Source organism: Microtus oregoni, unplaced genomic scaffold (genome assembly GCF_018167655.1).
Source record: "Microtus oregoni isolate MIOR12 unplaced genomic scaffold, Mior012 000027F_ref0000203, whole genome shotgun sequence".
NCBI classification, from domain to species: Eukaryota; Metazoa; Chordata; class Mammalia; order Rodentia; family Cricetidae; genus Microtus; species Microtus oregoni.
The window spans coordinates 21,917,371-21,939,994 of NW_024543086.1; the positions used below are offsets into that span (position 1 = coordinate 21,917,371).

Genomic DNA, 22,624 nt, shown 5'->3' on the forward strand with positions numbered 1-22,624 from the left:
TAAGTAACCAAGATGGCTTTGAATTTCTGATTCTCCTGCCTCCATCTTCCAAATGCTAGGATTATAGGTGTGTGACACTATGCCAGGTTTCAATGGTATTCTTTTTAACACAACATTTAAGAACCTTTATAAAGTTCAATGTATCTGTTTTTCTGGTGTCATTTCTAAGCAAGTGCTGCCTATTCCAAGCTCAGACATTTGACACAGCTTCCTCAGGTGGGCTGGTCTGGCTCCTAGGTTGGCAAGGACTTCTGCTCCGCTGCTGCCTGACATGTATTCCTGTTGCTCTTCTTCCTCCTGAATGTCTCACTTCTCATTTAGGAGACCCAGGGTCCATGAGGCATCAGCTGGGCTGCACGGGGATTGACCCTCTGTAGTGTCCCACCTGGGTGGAGTGAAGGTCAGTGCCCACAAGGAGGACGGAATGGGCTGAGAGGGAGAAACAGAAGTGCTGTCCTCTTCAGATGCCTGTCCCCTGTGCCGGTTAATCAGCTTTGCCATCAACTGTGGCGCCAGAAGGGGGAGCTAGAGGCTAAACACTGGAGAGTGACTTCTCCAATTGGTGCATACCTGATGGACACTACTAGGGACAGCACCTCCAGCAGCAGGTCTGCACCAAAGATGGCCAGGGCAGCGGGTGGGGGTGGAGTGGCCGTGGCTCCGTACTTTAGGAAGCAGGTGATGGAGAGGATCAGGAACACCGTGGTGGACAGAAACACATCCAGGAGGGAACTGAAGGTGGCGCTGGCAAAAGTCTTCACAGGAGAATTCTTTATGACCTGTTTAGAGCAGGAAAGGACAGGGATGAATGGACCCACAGATGGCAGGAAGTACAGTGTGAGGGACAAGACCAGGCGCTCTCGACTAGGCATAGGCTGGTGCATGCTCCAAGTGGATCATCTCCTCGTTACGGCCACATTTAAAGACAAGGCAGAGAGAAGAAACGTGCCTAGGATCACACAGCAGCAGATTGAAAGTCAACAGACTCTCAAACACATTTGCAGTCACTTAGAAAGACAAGTCACTGTCCTGGAGACCAAGAGTGCACATCTGGAAAGCCGTAGGTGACGGAGGAGTCCAGTAAATGGATGGATGTGAGGGTCGGCTTCACGGGAAGACAGGCAGATAGGAAAGCAGCAGTAGTGGGGAAGTCTCCAGTAGTGGAATGGGAGCACAGAACCTTTATCAAGAGAGCTTTCCAGGGTGGGGATTATTTGTTGTTCCTCCAGAGGACCTGGGTTTGATTTTCAGCACATACATGGTTGTTAAAAACTGTAACTCCAGTTCCTGGGGATCCAGCACCCTCTTCTGACCTCCATGGGCACACGTGGTGCACACACATATACACACAAAAGCAAACACACAAGAAATAAAATAAATGAATCAATTTTTTTAAAGAGATAAAGCCTTTCTGTGTGTGTGTGTGTGTGTGTGTGTGTGTGCATGCGTGCGCGCTGCTCTGGGCTAGCTGGGTGCTGGGTGTAGGGTGGACATGAAACAATGCCTGAAGGGAACTGGTAGCCTGACCGTGGAATACCAAGCACAGGAGACAGGGCACTGTGTGATTTACTGAAGAGGCACATGCGTGTTGCCAGGAAATTAGGAGGAGGAAACTGCTACCACAAGATGTGTCCAAAACATGACCAGTTCTAGACCCTTCTAGGCCCTCACAGTAGCACCATCTCAGTCAGGAGGAGGCGTCACTGCTCCTTGTGTGCAGATGGAGGCTAAGAGTGGCTACCCCCAGGGAACCCCGGGAACCCAGGAATGAGAGCCAGATAAGCTGACTCCCAAGTGCATCCCAGGTCTGTCTTAGGATGAAGAGAGAATGTGGAGACAGGGGCTGCAGAGAACACAGCACACTGCTAATGGGGCTTTGTGTTCAGCCTTGGCAGCAGGGGTCAGGGATGTGGGAGGGAGAGGCCTGTGACCACCTCTCAGCTTAGAACAAGTTCCTTTCAGGTCAAACTGGCTCAGATAGACCCCAGGAACTGCACGAGACGGGGAAACGTCAGGACTTGGCCTTGGGGAATGAGAGCCCTGGTCAGCCAGTGTCAAGCCTGACCTCACTGAGCAAAGTGGCATAGGCTCTGCAGATGGCCTCGGCCTGGCCCTAACTTCTGAGGCTCCCTAAAAAGACCCAAGATCTTGGAGGCGAGGCTGCCACAGTGCCTCCTGTGCAGAGGCTCGGATTTGCCACTGCTCTCTCTGGAATCTAGTTACCATTCCGGGGTCTGAGGAGCCAGGGCTTGGGCAAAGAAGACTCAGGTCAGCCATTCTCACCTAAATACCAAGGTCTCCCAACTTTTCCAACTCTCGGTCTAGAGTGCTAAGGCTCAATACTTCTTGCTTTAGGCAAATACCTGCAGGATTTGTGTTTGGAATGTTGGAGGACACTCACTGTCCAGTAGGGGACGGACAAGGCAACAATTCTAAGCACACAAAGCAAAGACTAGTCATTTCCTGTACATCATGGGTTGGACATAATCAAGATGAAGATTTGCTCAATAAGTAAGTGGAAGCTGAACGAAACCCCTCTTGGTCCTGGGGTCCAGTGATGGTGCCCTTTTGGCTCTGGGACACTCAAGTCAGGCCAAGGGAAAGAGAGCTCCAGTCAGCTCCAGGTTCCTCCACTCATTCCCTCCGAGCATGCCTGCCGGGTATATCTGGTGTGTGGGCTGTGCTGGGATTTAGATAGCACGGAAACAGAGCTCAGTTAGGTCCAGAAATCATGGGGTTCCAACAATGGGGTGCACATGAAGAAGAAAGAGGGCACAGGGAAATAAGAGCCAGCTGGTGTCAAGGATGGCTTCTTGGGGAAAATGATGTGTAGGCTGAGAGGAAAGTTAACCCTTTAACTCAAGGGCACTAAGATGGTGTAAATATGAACCCATATTCTGGATAGAGGTGCAGATCTCCTGATTTTTTTGGTCCTATTTCAGAGGGTTGGAAGTGACAGCACTGTGGGGAGAGAAGAGTCACCAAAAACCTAGAACAGGTGTGACCAGGCATCCTTCCAGGGCAGGGGCAGCAGCTACGGAGGAAACAGTCTGGTGGGGTGTGGCATGGCTTTAAGACAAAGGAGCACAAAGAGCCTTGGTTTTCTCTCTGGCAAAGATAAATTCACATACAGTTCCAAAGCAGGGCTTCCCGGTTGTGGGAAATCAACACCGGGCTTCATTTTCCTGTCACTTGGTAAAGCACAGACGAACAGTTTCCCATGTGAGGTCCCAGGAAGAACGTACCTCTTCCTGGTAACTGGTTCTGTAGGATCGCTCCAACTCCGGATCCAGGAAGTTCAGGCTGAACTGATTGATGGGTGGCTTGAAGAAATAATCTTTCATCAGGCTGGAAGACACAACCAACGCACCCCGTCAACCAGCAGAATCAGTCTCAGATGCCTCTCCCTGAGCACATCACCAAAGCTACCTCTGAAAGCCACTGCGAGACGGGTGCTGTTTCCATCAGCAGACCTTTAGGAAAGCGCTTTGGGTCTCTAGACACAATCAGATGCTGCTTCCCTCCGTTAGGGATGACAATTCACCACCATCACCACACTCTATTAGACCCTGCTTCAGAACACAGTCCACATCTGCAGGACTGCAGGACAGAGAAGGTGGCGCTTTGGTCCTGCGAGACATCTTCTCGGACAGCCAGCAGATCTGGCAGATCTTGTCACTGACAGGCCTTCCACTGATTCGGAGGCGTCAAATGAAGGCAGTTCCAAAAGCTTCCCGTCATCCAGAATATTGACAGTACTTACACCTCAGATCTAACAGGTTGTTACTACCAGTCGGTGTTTACAGCTGGAGTAATTGCGGGGCTATTGTCAGATACTCAGAGTGCAGGTGAGACCTGAAAAGTGATCGTGTTCAATGATGTTAATAGCTGAGAAATCAAACCTGATTTGTATGACTCATTTATTCTTTTGTGGACTGTCAGTATATTGTAATGTCCTTGTTATGATCTGGAGAATTACTTTCAATTTAAGGGAACACTAGTGTGATTTCAGAAGGTAATACGAATATGGGTATACTCTCTCTCCCCCATATCCAGTAGCCACCAGCCTGCCATCATGTAAAACAGGAGGAGAGCCTCAGATGTGGTGTACAGTGGTGCACTCCCTCCTTTTCTTGCTGCAGACTGGATCCTTTTCTGTGAAGAATATGCAATAACGAATCTTCTCAGACTCAAGAGAGGGATGTCTGTCCCTGCACGCTGCTCTGCCAGCCTTTACAATAACAGAGGAAAAACGACACGGCAGCTGCAAAAGGCTTTTGGTGCCTACACTTCAGCATTCGCGTGGCAGAATCAACACTGTTGACGCCGTTTGGCTGTTCTGAAACTATTGGGAGTTCCTGCTTCTGGGTCTCATAGAAAATATAAAAACAACTGCTAGGAAGCACAAGAGAGTAGTCAGGACAGCTGGCAGGAGAGGGGCATGGCTGGAGAAAGGGAAGGAAGCCAGGTACAGTTCTCACCTTTAACCTTCATTTGGTTTTTCCTAGAGACAGACGTGAGTTAGTACCACTGGCTAACCCTCTGATGGAAAAACCTGTAATCCCAGCACTCAGAAGGCCAAGGCAGGAAGACCAAGAGTTTAAGGACACACAGACTATAAATAAGACTGGGGCAGGGGCAGGGAGAAGAGAAAGGAGGAGAGGAAAGGAAGGGGAACGGGAGGAAAGAGACTGTCCCCTTAAGTACTGGGATCTTGGGTTTGCATCACCATGCCTGGCTCTAGAATCCAGTCTTAATGGCTTTAAAAGCTAGAAAATAGGGACTGGGGAGATGGCTCGGCTGTTAAGGGTACTCACGGTTCTTCTAAGGGACCCAGGTTCAGCTGCCAGCACCCATATGGTGGCTCACAATCATCCACAACCCCCACATCGGAGGATCTGATGTCCCCTCTCACCTCCACACATGAAGTACAATGACACATACATGCAGGCAAAACGTTCTAACAAATAAGATAAATATTAAAAAAATTAAGTTAACCCCAAAATTAGACAATATAGTTTGGGGTGACTACAGATAAAGAATGAGGTTATAAATCCCAGAAAGTAAGAGGCAGGAAAGAGGAAGCCCAGATCCTGCATAAAAATTGTTTTCTTATCTAATTCTGACTCCTGGAATTGCATCTTAATTGCACATGAGAGCTAGACTCCAAGCAGCCCAGTTAGAACATTTGAGTTCAGCTAAGTGAACTGTTTACTGAGACAGAAACTTAGTGTTCTTCAAAGAGATACAATGAAATTCAGATTTTCTAAGGGTCACACACAATGTCAGCACAATCCAATGTTACTAGGCTTGCAAAGAATCGGAAAACACAATCCCACATAAAAGAAGTGCAATCACTGTAGATGAACTCAAGACTAGAGAGAGTCTGGGGTAAGAGGGCAGGGACTGCTAATTCATGCAGTGGAACACATGGACAGCGAGAGGAGAGGAACAAGTATACACCGCAAGATGTCCTCATTTAAGATGAAACGATTTAACATTAACTCGAAGTCAACAACAGTCTAAGGATGGCGTCCAAGTTTAGCTTCAGTTGTCAACCTGAGATAATTCAGAGTTATCTGGGGGATTTTCCTGGGAGATTTACCAGATCAGACTGGCAAATGGCCTGTGGTCTTTAAGGCTGATTTGTGTGGGAGGACCCAGGCCACCGTGGACAGTGCCACCCCTGGGCAGGTGGTCCTGGGCTGTATTAAAAATATGAGCCAGGGAGAGAGTCAGGGAGAGAGCCAGGGAGCAGCATTCTTCTAGGGCTTCTGTTTCAGGTGCCTGCCATGATTTCCTGCCCTGACTTCCCTCTATGGGCTGTGACCTGGAGGTAGAAGATGAAATAAACCCTTTCTACCACAAGTTGCTTTTGGTCATGGTGTTTATCACTGCATTAGAATGGAAACCAAAACAGGTATGAGTTTGTAACTCCTGGAGTTACAACTAAACTATGGTCTGGGTGTCTAGCTACCACTAAACTCTCAGAGTACCCCTGGAGAGTCTAATGCTCTTTGCTCAATAATTGGCAGAACAGCAGAAAAGAAGTGAACAAACAGATTATCGGAACAATACTGTCAGTCATCTGGACCTAACTGATGCTTATAGATGATTCTGAAAAATAGTTAAGGATTGACGACACCCAGAATATATATATATATGTATATGTATATATAATATATACATATGTATATATATATATATTTCAAGTGTATATATCTTCACCACAACAAGCCATATATGAGAACATAAAACAAGTCTCAATTTATATGAAATAACTGAAATCACACAGAGCATGTTCTTAGACAACAGCATTAAATAAGTATTAATGAAATATCCAAAACCCATTCAGCATGAAAAGAAGCCAATGCACCTTGGAGAAAAGGGTCATTCCTGAGATAGGGTGGGGAAGGTAGGAAGCAAGCTTGGACCTTCCTGTTGTATTAAAGAGATCACGTCAGACAAACGACAGTCCATGTCGAAAGGACCTGCTCACCAGTTTGAAGGGTGTTGCTGGCCAGAGTCAAGCTTTGGAGTGTAGTAAGCACAAGGTTGGGGCATAGCAGGAGTGCATGAGTTCAGGGTAACGATGGTGGATAGAGGAGGACCGGGAGGGGACCTCCTGACAGTGGCTGCTGAACACCCACGACAGCACTCTGCAAATGGAGCCCACCACTTAACTACCATAGCAAAGACGGCTTCAGGCAAGACTCATCAACAGATGCTGACCTAAGGAAGTTTGACAAGAAGTGGGCTAATTATAAGACCTTCCTTGATTGCCTACAGTCCTAATGAGAAAATAATAACAACAGTTTGGAGAGACTGGGAATACCTCACCCAGTCAAGATGCCTATCACATATTAAGGACCAGCGGGCATCATATCCTCTGGATGTGACATGGGGAGAAGGGTATGATGAACACCACTCTCATTAGCCTAGCCAGAGAAGCAGAACATGAATCTGATAGGAAAAGTCACAAAATCCAACATCCAAGTCTTTCTGTAGAAGAGTTGGTCTGAAAGTTTTTCCAATGTTAGTATCAGAACAGACTAAGCAAGACAGCCAAGGGGCTATCTCCAATTTTAAAAGATTCCAGAGGATTGACCTGTAAAAGATGCAACATAGGAGCCTGGATGAGATCCTGGGCCAGAGGGAGAAAGTGCCACCAAAGATGTGACGGATCATTTGACAATCTGCAATATGGACTTAAGGCTAGAAAGAATATCCTTAAGCAACATCCTTATTTTTAGAAATTGCCATACGAAGGGGTAATGACCACACTGTACCCAACATACTTGCCAACTGGTTCAAAAAATACAAAAAGAGAAAGGGAAGGGAAGGGAACAGAGGGAGGGGGAGAAAAATGAATGATAAGATAAATACAGACTGGGTGTGGTGGCACCCATGTTTGCTAAAGCAGAGAATCTCTACAAGAACAAGGCCATTTTGATCTACATAGTAAGTTCCAGGCTAACCAGGACCACACAGTGAGACCCAGAGTCAACCACTGCTCCCCCAAAAGTTGGGGGAGAGTAAATAAGAACACAGTGCAATGATAAAAACACCACAAAACCCATTTCTACATATGACTCAAAACAATTAATAAAACAATGGGCCGGTGAGATGGCTCCGCAGGTAAGGGATTTGCCACCAAGCCTGACAACCTGCATCTGGCCCTTGACTTGGCCTCCAACATGCATTATACTCACATGCAGGGGCACGCACACTAAAGAAATAAAATAATAATAAAGAAAGAATAAAGAAAATTAAAAAATGACAAAAGATGGTAGATCAGGCAGAGTATATTGTGAATTTCAAGTTTCAAATTACCTCAGAATGAAAATAAAGTAATATAATTACAACAGAGGACAAACACATGGACTGAGACAATTCAGAGAAAGAGCACAACTCCTGCAGACTGCCTCATCACAGCCTGCACAACTGCAGACTGCCTCATCACAGGCCGCACAACTGCAGACTCTGCCTCATCACAGCCTGCACAACTGCAGACTGCCTCATCACAGGCTGCACAACTGCAGACTGCCTCATCACAGGCTGCACAACTGCAGACTCTGCCTCATCACAGGCCGCACAACTGCAGACTGCCTCATCACAGGCTGCACAACTGCAGACTCTGCCTCATCACAGGCCGCACAACTGCAGACTGCCTCATCACAGGCTGCACAACTGCAGACTCTGCCTCATCACAGGCTGCACAACTGCAGACTCTGCCTCATCACAGGCCGCACAACTGCAGACTGCCTCATCACAGGCTGCACAACTGCAGACTCTGCCTCATCACAGGCCGCACAACTGCAGACTGCCTCATCACAGGCTGCACAACTGCAGACTCTGCCTCATCACAGGCTGCACAACTGCAGACTCTGCCTCATCACAGGCCGCACAACTGCAGACTGCCTCATCACAGGCTGCACAACTGCAGACTCTGCCTCATCACAGGCTGCACAACTGCAGACTGCCTCATCACAGGCTGCACAACTGCAGACTCTGCCTCATCACAGGCTGCACAACTGCAGACTCTGCCTCATCACAGGCTGCACAACTGCAGACTCTGCCTCATCACAGGCCGCACAACTGCAGACTCTGCCTCATCACAGGCCGCACAACTGCAGACTGCCTCATCACAGGCCGCACAACTGCAGACTCTGCCTCATCACAGGCTGCACAACTGCAGACTCTGCCTCATCACAGGCTGCACAACTGCAGACTGCCTCATCACAGGCCGCACAACTGCAGACTGCCTCATCACAGGCTGCACAACTGCAGACTGCCTCATCACAGGCCGCACAACTGCAGACTCTGCCTCATCACAGGCCGCACAACTCCTGCAGACTGCCTCATCACAGGCTGCACAACTGCAGACTCTGCCTCATCACAGGCTGCACAACTGCAGACTGCCTCATCACAGGCCGCACAACTGCAGACTGCCTCATCACAGGCCGCACAACTGCAGACTGCCTCATCACAGGCCGCACAACTGCAGACTCTGCCTCATCACAGGCCGCACAACTGCAGACTGCCTCATCACAGGCTGCACAACTGCAGACTCTGCCTCATCACAGGCTGCACAACTGCAGACTCTGCCTCATCACAGGCCGCACAACTGCAGACTGCCTCATCACAGGCTGCACAACTGCAGACTGCCTCATCACAGGCTGCACAACTGCAGACTGCCTCATCACAGGCCGCACGACTGCAGACTCTGCCACCATCACAGACCACACAACTGCAGACTCTGCCTCATTGCAGGCCGCACAACTGCAGATTCTGCCACTATCACAGGCCGCACAACTGCAGACTCTGCCTCATCACAGCCTGCACAACTGCAGACTGCCACCATCGCAGGCTGCACGACTGCAGACTCTGCCTCATCGCAGGCTGCACAACTGCAGACTCTGCCACATTGCTGGCTATGGGGTCTTACCTGTCTTCTTTGATGACATCCACAAAATGGGCATCCGTTTTCTCACGGATGTTCTTGAACCTCAGCGGGAGGAGGGCTGACTGGTCCAAGCTCACACCTGCCCATCGTCCCTTCTCCTGCAGGATCTCACACAGGGAGGTCTGGCTGTTGGTGAGCTTCTCCTCTGGAGGAGGGCTCAGGAGTCCGTTCTGGGTTTTGGAGTTGGGTCCTTCGGAAGCCTGCCTCAGGACAAAGAGGGAGGAGCAGAGGAGTGAAGTACTGGCCAGGAGCACACACTCTTCTCACCCAGCCCGCAGCATGCTGGAGCCTCCAGACGGAGGACTGGGAATCTGTTTCCACCCAACATTCCACTTCTCCCCTTACCCTGCTTTGCTTGAGGCCCTGCTTTGGGACAGGACATGTCTGGGTGTTTGGCAGCCAGAAGAAAAAAGAGGTCTTAGAATATCCATGAGGTGAAAAAGACCAGTGTAACACAGAAAACAGCTACAGGGAAGGTTCTGGGAAAGGAATACCCAGGCTTCTGGATGAAGAATGAACAGGACTTAGTTTGGGGAACCTTTGGCTATGAGAAACATCCCATCTGAGTCCCTTGCTGATACAGGCAGAGGGAGAATGACAGAGAGGGGGTCCCAGGAGCAGTTTCCAGAGTCTCCTGCAGCTCTTTGTTCAGGCTTTCCTCTGCTTTCACTCCAGGCCTGCCCTGGCCTCAAAGCTTTGGCTCCAGGCTATTAGCTCTGCCTCAGGAGCCTCCTTCTAGGGTGCATCTTTTACCTGGAGGAGCCGCTTTGTCCCCTGCGCACCTCTGCATTCTACCAAATAGAAAGCCCAGCCCATAGCCCTGTAACCCAAGCCTCTTGAACTGGTTGCCCCTGAAGAATCAGATCCAGTTCTACTTTACATGGGCTGGCTCTGACTGGCCAATCTTTTTGTTGCTTTATTTTTCTTCAATGCTGGGGATCAAATCTAGGGCCCTGCACATGCAAAATACATGCTCTACCTTCATTACTGAGCTAGACTTCCAGCCCCTCTGTCATTTTAGTTACTGGTCTATTCAAACCACGCCTAGAAGGCATGGAGCACTATTACCTAAGAGAAGCTATTCTGAGAACTAAGAAGTTGACGAGAAGGGAATGTCACCTTAGGTGGATGCGCCAGGAGAGGTACTGACAGGAACAACAGCCATGAGCTTGTTACCTTGGTGCCGGCCTTAGGCTCGTCTTGACAGCCATTTTGCACAGTTCCTCCTTCTGCACCAGCTTCAGATTTAGGAGCAAATGTGATTCCACAAGAAGGGCAAGTCTGAGAGAAAACACAGGGCATAGGAATATACTTGCAAAATACTTCCCTGATACATGATTCAAACATTCCGAGGTTGCTGTTACAACCTGTATTCACACAGAGATGATGGAATCAAGGGGAAGGCTCATTGAACCGCACAGGTTCAGGAAGACCTAGGAACAAACTGGCAGCACAGAATGAAAACAAACTCAGGGCAGCACAGCCAAAAGGAAATACAAATGCCCATGGACTTTGAAGGATCAACCACCTGTGCTCATTCATACATGGGGTCGTCACTCAGCCATAATAAATCAAAACCCCAACACCTGCTTCCACACACACAAACCCCTGACACACTATGCTTTCCTTAAAATTAGATTCATAATTTAAAATTAAACAATTTCATGTTTGTATATAGTACATTCTGATTACTCTCAGCCTCATTCTTTTTATCTCCCTCCACTCCTGTCAGTTCCCCTCCTTCCTACGAATCTCTTTCCCATGTTCCCATCTTCTTGCTTTGTGTTGTGACCCACTAGATAAAACACAGGGCATAGGAATGTATGTGCAACCCTGGGTTTGGAATTCTCCACTAGAACCTGGTGGGTTTATCATTGCCCTCTTTCAGAATCTGTCGGTAAGCCACTAAGTTCAGCACAGAGAGATAGAGCCCCATGAGCCCCACCCCATCCATTACTGACTGCTGACAAAGCCAATACTGTGCTTGTCCTGTGCCAGGAACAGAGCTACAGTGTCTGTGTCCATCCTGCAGCCCAGAAATTCCAAGTTTTAGGAAGCTGCTGACCCAGGAAAGCAAAGGTAAGACTCAGTACAGGCAGGTGAGAAGGAGGAAGTCTGTCGTTCTCATATTCAGGAGCTTCGAGTCTCAGTTCAGTTGCTTACTAAGACCACCTTACCTCAGGACCCTCATGTGTAAGATGTAAAAGCCTTTCTTGGAGAGACATTTTAAGGAGTACAGGAGTTCCCGGAACTCGCTCTGTCCTGAACAGAGTTACTTCTACTGTTAAGGTGACGCAGAAGCCTAGGGACTGTCATTGGGATGGCAATGGCTAGTTGTCAATGAGAATGTTTTCTTCTCAGTAAGAACTAGTAAACACTATGATTAATTATGGAAGACTAGATATTATTGGGAAATTAAAATACATAACACTTCATAATCTAAGAGCAAGAGCATGACCCAAGTAAGGGTCCACAGATCACTGCTGCACAAATTAAAGCATAAAGATCCTAAGGAGTTAAGTAGTTTGGGAATCTGATGTAATGCAGACTGAGCATCCATATTCAACTGAAAGATGGAAATATGCATGCCAAAGTAGCTATCATTTATTAATTAGCATATCTGAACAAATACATTAACTCACAGGTAAAGTCTGCTTATATTCTTTAATTTCAACTTTGTGAGCATGTATGCTGGGTTGGGGAGTATACAGGAGTCAGAGGGTAGGTTCACGGAGCTGGTTTTATCCTTCTATTTTTAAGTGGGTTCTGGGGATCACATTCAGACTGCGTGGCAAGCAAGCGCTTTCTCAGGGAGCCATCCCGACGGTGCTGTGCTTACACCCCAAAACTCATGTCCGCAAGACTGAATGCTCCCTTGTTAAATTGATTCAATGATTTGTTTGAGATGGTATCTCAGGTTAGTGGGTTTTTTTTTTGGAGGGGAATAGAGTAAAGACAGGGTTTCTCTATAGCCCTGGCTGTCCTGAAACTCACTCTGTAGACCAAGATAAACTCGAACTCAGAGATCCACCCGCCTCTGCCTCCACAGTGCTGAGATTAAAGGCGTGCGCCACCACCCTGCTACAACAAAATGATTTTAAGACATCTTGTACTGACTGGATTAAAGTTCAAACATTTGCTAATGGACAGTGTTAAGAGTACAGGACTTGCCATGCATCCCCCAGAACCCATTTTTAAAAACAGTCAGGTACAGCTGTGAGCACCTGTAATCCCAGAACTGACAAAGTAGCCACAGGAAGACCCCTGGTCCTTCCTGGTTAGCTACCTGAGATGAATTAGGGAGGGCCAGGTTCAGTGAGACTGACTCTGTCACTAAGATGGGGAGCGACTGAAGGAGATACCTGTCACTGACCTCTAGCCTACACACACGCACACACAATCATCCAATGTCCAGCACAAAGTGACCCTCTGAGCCTCCAATTGGGGATAAGAACCTGTACTGGTTGCAGTGATTGGCTTGCTCCTCCAGGGGGCACACTGAACATTTTATAACCAGTAGTTGACTAAGGAAGGAAAGGGCACAGCTTTGTGGGGACAGGCTGGCCTTATGGTTTAAAAGGCACTAATTTGAGTCAAACCCCTAGGTTCCAAAGATCTGGAAAACGGGAGGGTGAAACAGCAAATAGCTATTATTTCTCCAACAACTTTTAAACATTAAGACTGGAGAAGAGCCTTTCAGCTCAGGGGTTAAAGTCATTGACCCTGACACAGAGGTCCTGCTTCTACCACACAATAGGTGGAAAACCTCTTTAAGCCTTCTTTTACAAAGTCGAGTTTTGTCTACCTAAAGTATATTACTATAAGTGCAAACAGAGGAGGCACGTGTAAAGTATGTCAGAGTATTTCAAGAACAGATTATTATTATTACTATTATTATTATTTTAAAGTCATGATCTCAGAGCTGCAGAGATGGCTCAGTAGCTAAGGGCTCATGCTACTCAATTATGAGGATCACAGTTCAGACCCCAACACCAATGTCAGGAGGCTCTCAAAGACCTGAAACTCCAGCTCCACGGGATCTGACACCCTCTTCTGGCCTCCATGGGATGCCCCCCCCCCACACACACACTTAAAGTAAAGTAAGTATTTTTTTTTAATACATTGTCTCACTATATAGCCCTGGGTGTTATCAAACTCATCACACAGCTTAGTTCAGGTTGTCTCTGAGGTTGTAATCATCCTGCTCCCACACCCTGAGTGTTGGGATTATAGGCATGTAACATCACACACAGCTTCAAAGCAGTTTCATTCTGTGTCCCAGCTCTACTCCGGAGGTACTGACTTCACTGACCCTGAACATTTTGTCTCTATGGAGGGAACTGACTGACGGGTCATTTCTGCCATGGATAAAAGGCTGAACAAGTGGGAACATGGCAGTCATGGGAGACGCTGTCTCAGGGCATTCTCAGCAGGGTGGTAGGTACCAGGGGGGCCTAGACCTGGAGCAGATCATTGCATTGAACTCTGAAAATGGAACTCTGCTAGTCTCCTTCTTTCTCAGCTTCGTTCTTTTGGGGGAGATTTTCTTGATTAAAAGTTTAGAACAAAAGCCAAGAGGAGTGGTGCATGCCTTTAATCCCAGCATTCAGGAGGTAGAAACAGGTGGATCTCTGTGAGTTCGAGGCCAGCCTGGTCTACACAGTGAGTTCCAGGACAGGCTCCAAAGCTACAGAGAAACCCTGTCTTAGAAAAAAAAAAAAAAACCTCAAATTTTCAGAAAAACCCACCCTTCCTGGGAAAGACGCTCTCCTGTCTCAAGACCCCATTCAGTCTGGAGGACCCTCTGTAGCACGAGGCATCTACTACGTACAACGGTGTAGGCTTCGTCTCTTTCTCTACACCCCACAGCCATTTTCCTGTGACTGTTTCTCCAGCCTAATTTCAATCTGAATTAAAACATCTTAAAACCCAGTTTTTGCTGAGCACTTACACAACTGTGAAACTTTCCCCACTCTCCCCTGCAGCTGCTAGCATCTCCATTACTGCCAAGAACCTCCCACCACCCGGAAGAGAGCCTTCCCTATACGCTTTGCGAGGCACAGCTGACTGTGGAGCAAGACTGGCAGACATGTTAGAAAACTTCACTAATTTATACCCAGATCCCAGCACCCACACTGAAAAAGCTAAGAGTGGTCAGAAGCCTGTAATCCTGGTGTTAGAGCTGGGGCAGAGAGCAGAGGACCACTGGGGATTACTGGACAGACAGCCCGGCCAAAAACCATTGTGCTTCAGGTACAAAAAGATAAAAAGCCTTCTGAAGACAGACAGTTAGTTTGTGGACACTGGGGTTGACTCAAGAGCTCCTGAACCCTGACCACTGTGGGGTTTTCCTGTGACAAGGAAGGCCTTCAAAAAATCCCAGAACTTTGATCTGCTAGATAGACCCTGATCACCTGAAATGACCCAAGCTGCTGTAACAGCCATCCAGGCTCTTCTGAGCGTTCTACCCTCACATATACAGTAGAGGGAGTGCTACAATCCCCTAAACAGCATACCTACAGGCCAAGGAGTTTGCTGAGAGTCCTTGGAAACTCACTAAGAGCACACTTCACCTTTCCCCTCCCCCTTGGTGGACATGGGCTCTGAAAGGAGAATCATAACTACCCTTCTAACACACACGGGCACATTTCCAACTGATTCTGACATGCTTCAGTGCACATACCCTAATTCCAGTCAGAATGCATGGCACAGAGTTATTAAAGCAGGGTTGCTGGGTTTTGTTTGCTTTTAATTAAGGCAATTTCCCATTGCAAGATAAATCATTTTGAAGTCAATGCCTGTCCCTTTTCATAAATGCCACAGGAGGAAATGGGGAAGCCTCTTTGGAGGACGAAACATCAGCGAGGTCCTGGATTTGCCTGTTTAGTCTACGGTTTACTAACTAGTTAGCAGAGTGTTCTGATACTAGAAGAAGCATCTTCTCCCATGACGCTTTGAGTTGGACATTGTTGGCTGGAGTAAGGATGACTCTATGACAGCAAACATCACTGAATTCTAAGCTCTTTGTGTCTCACTTTTTTTCCTCTTCAGAAACACCCATGAAACAGGGACAAAAAGTTCCATTTTACACAAGAGGAAACAAGGCAGAGAAGAGAAGGGGCTCACCTATATATAGTCACACAGTTAGAAAGCCATAGAAGAACTATGAGCCCAAGAGAAAAAAAAAAAACTTGACCCTAACCACCACACACTGGGTTCTGCGAGTTGAGAAGAAGACACCAGCTAACGATGCCACCTCTGGCCAGGGCTTTGTCACTTATAAAGATGACATTTGGGCATTTTCAAACAGAAGATTTCTGCTGAGATACAGATTAAGAGGTAAACAGAAATGAATCCTTAGAAAAAGCACAAACAGCAACAGCCACAGAAGGAAAAGTTCCACCATCTTGAGGACAGGAGGCAGACAGGAACACTGGAGGCAGAACCGAGAGTAAACAACTCAGAATTCAGACACAGATCTCCAAGCCGCCTTGGCTAGAGCCACAGAGCACTGGATTACTGAACTTCTCATGTAATTCCTCAACCCTACAGGCTTTGGGACTGAAAAACAAAGGCTGGTTTTTAAAAAACAGAAAACAATCCAAGTAAAGGACAGATTAGATTCGGCTGAGCATGGAGCACAGACTGTAATCCCAGAAGCACGGGCAGGGCAGAGAGATGAGGAGTTCTGGGCCAGTCTGGGCTGCATGGGACCCTATCTTAAGATAAAAAGAAAGAGAAATAAAAAAACAAAATTGTTACTATGTTGTGGAAATATTCCACGAGAAAAACAAAATGAGGGAAATATTTTGTATTTTGGGAAATTTCACTTACACATAGCCCTGCACATCTGATAACTTCCATTAAACAGTATTATGCATATCTTTCTACTTCAACTAATATTCATAATCTCCTTATTGCATTTTTGTTTATTTATGTTGCATGCATGTTGTGGCATGCCTGTGGGAATCAGGACAACAGTGGGAGTCGTTCTCTTTCCACCATGAGAGTCCTGGGGCCTGAACTCTGCTGTCAGCTTTGGTGATAGGCACCTTTACCTACTGAGTCATCTCAGGGGCTTCAAAATTTCTTTAAAATTATTTTCTGACTTATAATTGAGAGAAAAAAGGTCAAGTGTGCTGCCGCTGCCTTTGCTCTCAGCACTAGGGAGGCTGAGGCAGGAGGATTGTGAGTTTGAGGCTGGTTTGGATTGTATAGCAAGACTGCCTCCCAAATACCTTTCTGATTGTCAGTTCTTGGAAGAGGTAACAATGGCTGCTAATGTAGTCCTGTGGTTAGAGAAATCCTGTCTGTGTTGTTTGACTCAGAATTTCACAAGTCAACCAGACCAGATTCCCCTGCTTCTCACACCTGTGTTAGTCTAGAGGATACACTGCACAAGGGAACATATTTTGAGAGACATCACCTTAAACTAGGCCTCCTCAGGGTACACGCTCGTAAATCCACAAGGAGTTTGCTTTCCTTGACGTGGTCACTGACAAAGAAAAAGCAGCCTGCTGAGGGGAAGTAAACAGATGTTGCGTAGGATCCCAGTTCAGTGGAAGCTCCTGTCAGGGCAGACACTGTCACTAAGGCTACAAGCCAAGGACACCTGTGCAAGGTGTTGACAGGTGTACTGGAGAAACTGGACCAATTTTACCAAATCTCCTACCTGAGAGGGGATCTTATAGGACTGGCCACCATCTTCACTACCTTGGATGCACACTCGGTGTTCTGTGTAATCACAGCACAGTTACCCAGTGCTACTGAATTCTCAGGATGGAAGTCTGCTCACTTCTTGCTGGGGAGATGGGGCTGTAAGGAAGCTTCTGGCAGTAGCTGGTCCATCACGTGGCCTGCCCTTTATCTTTCAGGTACTGTGTACCCCAAATGCGGGATCCAAATGATTCCAATGTCCTGGGACAGCTCTAGTCAGACAAATGCTGACCAAGTGTCCAAACTACCCGTCTAGAACCCAGAAATTATACTTCATGAGCTAACTCAACCTTCTCTCTTAAAAGGGAAACAAAGACCTTCTCTTTTCCTCTCTGACAAATGTCTTGGCAGTTCAGTAGACTTGATGGATCCTATATTCCATTTCCAAGAATTCATGTTGTCTGGAAATGTGCATATGGCAATAGAACATGATAAGTAGTTTCTGCCCTTCAAATCAAAACAAATCTTTACAACTGTAAGAAAATGGTCTTTTAATATAAGAGAAATCTGTCTTAAGGCATAGAATCCTAGAGCTGCCAGTGTTTCATGGGGAACTCAGTCATGTGTGCCCAACAAGCAGATGAACATAGGTCATTAATTTTGAATTTTGAGCTCTATTTTCCTGCTTAAATAAGGCTCAGTTGGAGGCCTGGGGAAAACCATTTTTTCCATATGCAAAAAGAACATTTTTGGGAAGCCACATCTTTAAATCCTTCCCTACCTGTGTTAAGTCTGTAAGGTGGGAACCCCAACTACTGATGGTGAAGTACCTGTCCCCATCTCTAAGGTAGGCAGTTCAGGCAAAGTCAGATATGATGGCTGTCCTGCATATACAGGGTCCACTGCCATCCTAGGCTGTCACCGAGGCCAGTAGCTCAGTGTTCATCCCTTTCTCCCAGGGGACACTGGGCAACATTGGGGACATTTTAGGATCTGACTGAGGTGTTAGTAGGCAGAGGTCAGAGATGGTGCTGACCATCCGGCTACATGCAGCACAGCCGCATACCAGGATTATTTGATCCAATATGTTGAGAAGCTTTATTAAACTCATAAGGCACATGACTACAATGATACACGAGGGCTTTCAATAAACCTGGACACAGCAGCGACCAGAAGTAATCAGGTGATGGGCGCTTAAATACTCCAGCATACTGCCACATTATAGAGCTAGCTTTATTTTTGCTTTTGGAGTCAGGGCCTTGCTCTCTACTTCAGACTGGTTTCAAACTCACAGTAATCCTTCTGCTTCAGCTTCCTGAGTGCTGGAAGTATAGACATAAGCCACTATATCCAGCCTATGCAACTCTAAGCTTATGTACATGCAGCTAGCTCTTAAATCTGCTAAAGAATGTAGGTAAAGTCATAGCAGAACACAGCTGTTACCCTATCATCGTTCTCTTGTTATCGGAAAGCTCCAAACAGCAAAGAATGCTAGAAGTATCTTGCTCTCTTTTTAAAAATGGAAACAGCAAATATTTAAAAGTGAAAATAAACAGAAGGGGTGAGGAAACACCAGTCAGTAAAATGCCTGCTGTGTAAGCACGGGGACCTGCGTTTGATCCTGGCACCCGGTGAAGAACTGGGTCTGGTGACATGCACTTTTACTCCTCTGCTGAGGAGGCGGGGACTGATACCTGTCTGTCAGTCTGGTCTAACTGGTGAGCCCCAGGTACTAGTGAGAAAAAGGGGGGGGGGGGGGAGCGCGGACGGTTCTTGGGGATAGCAGCAGAGGTTGATCTCCGGTCTCCATGCGGATGCATGCTCACACCAACAGGCAACAGAAGCATGCATGCAAACACACACATACACAGAGACAGACAGACAGAGAGACAGACAGAATGAATAAGTAAAAGTAAAAACAAAAACAGTAGGGAAATTAAATCCGATGTGATAATGAAAAACAGCTCTCAATGAGAAAAATTTTTTATGCCCAAAGTTGAGTGTGTTAATTCCCCCAGTAGTTTATTATGACATGTCTGCCCAGTAATATGCACTTCTAGACTACCCCCAGGAAATCTCTATTCCAGTAACAAAATACTAGAATCTTCTCAGCAATGCTCTTTTTTTCAGAGGTTGGAACTGCACTGCAAGATTCACCCATACCAACACAATCAAAAACAATCACAGAATTGCCAGGTAGTGGTAGTGCAGACCTTTAATCCCAGCACTCGGGAGGCAGAGGTAGTCAGATCTCTGAGTTCAAGGCCAGCTTGGTTTACAATGCAAGTTCCAGGATAGCCAGAGCTGCACAGAGAAACCCTGACTTTTATTTTGAAAAACAAAAACAAAGAAAAACAACAACAAAAGAAAGAGAAGAAGGAAGTAAGGAATAAAAAAAGATAATCACAAAATCACAATTTCAAGAGACAGGAGAGTATTTAAGGTGGTCTCCAAAATAAAATAGAGAGTATTTAAGAGAGTAAAATAGAGAGTATTTAAGGTGGTCTCCAAAATAAAATAGATTCCAGCTCTCAGAGCAGATGTGAGGAAATCACCTTTACTGTCATTATCATTATCTTTGAGAGGTCCCCAAAGACACCATAGAGGGGGAAAAAAAAAACTAAAAAAAAGCAAAGTATCTTTATGCGAAGCAGAGGAAATGAGGTGTATAAAATGCTAAAGATGCAAGCATATTAAAATGCACAATGTAACTAACTTTATACTAAACTCTTAAATTATGAAAACTCAATTGAAAGGCATCCTGAGTCATCTGCCATATGGTATTTATTACTTCATGTGTTTTATTGTAGAATTACTACAAAGTCGTAGAAGAGAGAAAGAGAGGAAAAAAAACTAACCTTAAAGTTATCAAAGGTTCTGACAGTCTGGGCCAAGTCACTGACACTCCCTGGCGATGCTGTCCCCTGTCCCCTAAGGCCTGAGGACGCCCGTGAGCCGTCAATGACCTCAAAGCCAGAAAGCAGGGCCTCTGCACAGCTGCAGTGAGACTCCTTGGCTCTCTGGCCCGATATCAGGTATGTCTTCAAACCTATGATGGATAAAAATTACAATCAGCACAGATGGAAAGCACGGTTGGCTGGGATGCAGCTGGGTCTTGCTCTCTGTGGGTGGAGAACACACTCCTAGAAGGTGGAAGTATGGTGACAATGGGGGTACCACAGTTTTCCCAGGCAGACACAGCCTCAGAGACCATTCGCCTCCACGATGCTCCACGTATTTCTATAACGTTTGCGCTGAAGAATGGCTGACTACATGTTTTACCTCTGGGAACTAAAATAAATGTTAACAGCTCTTCCACGAAGGCATCTTGTGTCTGCTGGCTGAAGGAGACAGAAGAGACTGGGGGCTGGCTCCACAGTCTACTTGGCTTGGTTCAGATCTGTAAATACCCACCCCTGATCTCAACACCCGGCAGGGTCCTATATCCAGGAAACTGTCCGGCTGTGCTGCAAAGGAAGACAGAGACAGCTTTTCCTGGAGGAGTGCAGCCCCTGCGCTAGAGAAAAGGCCGAGCAAGCCATGCTGAGCACTCTGTGACGGCAGCCTGTCTCTGCTGCCGCTGTCTTCAAACATGCCTCTGTGCATGTATCCCTGGGGTTGGCTGTGGCTTGGCTTTGGGAAACCAGGTCAGTGTTCATTCACCACGTACTTTATCAAGCACTTCCTGTCTACAGTATATTATCAGAGATGCACCCGAAGAGGGAGCCCAGATGACAGAGGAGCAGGTGTGACAGTGTCACCACCGTGCAGGGCAGGGAGAGATGGGGTGCTCCAGGAGCATGAGAGAGGCCGCCTTGATTGTCCTCTCCAAAACTGGAAGTCCTCTACTATGATGGTATTAAGGGGCAGGGCTACAAGTGAAGGTAAGACTGGGAAGTGCTCCTCCCTCACAGGTGGGTCTGAGGCCCTAGAAAGGCTCTACCTATGTAGTATTGGTAGCTTTTCCTTCAGCCCTGTGAAGACAAGTCTTTCCCTCAGAAGGATACAGTTCTCACCAGATCAAATCAGCACTAAGGCCTTGACCTGAGACTTACAAGCCTTCAGACTATGAGACATAACTTTCTCTTCTTATAAACGACCCAGTCTGTGGTATTCTGTGATGGTAGCACCATTAGACTAAGGCAGAAAGCCTCCTGAACAGCAGGTCCTCCAAGAGACGTCAGCCCAGGCATCCATCCCCAGACAGAGGGGATTTCTAGAATAGTCTGTGGGGATTCCTCCAACGGACTTTGGCAGGTGTAATCATCAGGTGGTGCTGAACTTAATATGGCTGGGACTGTACGTGTGGTGTATAGAGCACGCATGTGTGGGTATGTGATGTTTGTGTGTAGTATGTGTAGTGTGTGTGTGTGGTGTGTGTGGTATGTGTAGTGTGTGTGTGTGTGTGGTGTGTGTGTGATGTGAGTAGTATGTGTATGGTATGTGCATGTGTAGTGTGTGTGTGGTATGTGTTGTGTATGTAGTGTATGGTATGTAGTATGTGCCTGTGTATGTGTGTCTCTAGAGTACATCAAGGATGCCAAAGGGAAGCAAGAAGAAAGAATAAGGAAGGGGCTGGTGGAAAAGACACGACGTGAAGGGTGGTAGCGATGCTTCTGTCAGGAGCCAACACAGGATAGGGTGTGGTGTTTGAAGAGAAGCCCTGAGCATGAGGTTCAGACTCCATCCCCTCGTAACTAGGGGACTAGTCATCTTGTTTTCTCACTTGTGGGATGAGGCTTAGAAGAAGAGCAGCCCGTGAGACTGGGGTAATTGCCGAGGGTCCACATAGGTCTTTACAGCTGTGCTCAGTACGCAGTTTGCCTGATAATGGCAGCTATTACTACCAACGAGGTGTTTGCTCTGCCCATCCAAACCTGTCTCTAACTCAGCTCTTCCTCAGGGAGCTCAAAATGACAATACTGCTTTTGAACAAAAACTGAACCTATGCAGGCATCTAAAGCAAGGGAGAATGGTAGATAAGTAACTTTTTATGCTTCAACATGGAGAGCTAAATTTAAAGTGAGTCCTGCTGCCCACACTAAAGGAACTCAGCATGAAACAGAAACACAGGTTTAGCTGTCCACAATGAGAAAAGTTAAAGGCTTGGCCCTCGTGGAAGTCTTAGGCCTGTGCGTTAATGACTTAGGGGATGATCACACTTACAGACCCTGGCTTCTGATATGACTAGAACAGCTCATCTGGGCTGAAAGGCCCAAATGAGGCAGACAAAGTATTTACTTTGTTAAATGTGCATATACAGGAAAATAATTAGTATTATTTCCTGAAAGCTTTCTTGGCAATTCATTTTTTGCCTCACCAACACTCATATCTTTTATCAGCTTCATTTTACAGGGCTGCAGAGTGGGGAGGGGCTTCCTAATGTGTTCCCACCTAGTGAAAAAAAACCGTACACAGAGCATCACACGGTTCTCCTCCTCGAATATTTTCATCACTCCCTTCCACACTGGGCCCAGTATAAACTAGGCAAGTGCTTCACCA

The 22,624-nt window shown here is 46.8% G+C and overlaps 1 protein-coding gene across 2 annotated transcripts in view; it reads right to left on the reverse strand.

Moving 5' to 3' along the window:
* Positions 1-22,624, reverse strand: part of Adcy9 (adenylate cyclase 9) — a 125,476-nt gene that overhangs the window by 23,441 nt on the left and 79,411 nt on the right. Inside the window, exons 3-7 of one of the 2 annotated variants that reach the window (XM_041675906.1) lie at positions 19,981-20,171; positions 10,586-10,747; positions 9,449-9,666; positions 3,246-3,348; positions 571-779 (exon numbers count right to left, since the gene is read on the reverse strand). In XM_041675906.1, the coding sequence (XP_041531840.1) occupies positions 571-779; positions 3,246-3,348; positions 9,449-9,666; positions 10,586-10,747; positions 19,981-20,171 (883 nt within the window). The remainder of the gene's footprint in view (positions 1-570; positions 780-3,245; positions 3,349-9,448; positions 9,667-10,585; positions 10,748-19,980; positions 20,172-22,624) is intronic. The other variant, XM_041675907.1, reaches the window with a different exon arrangement.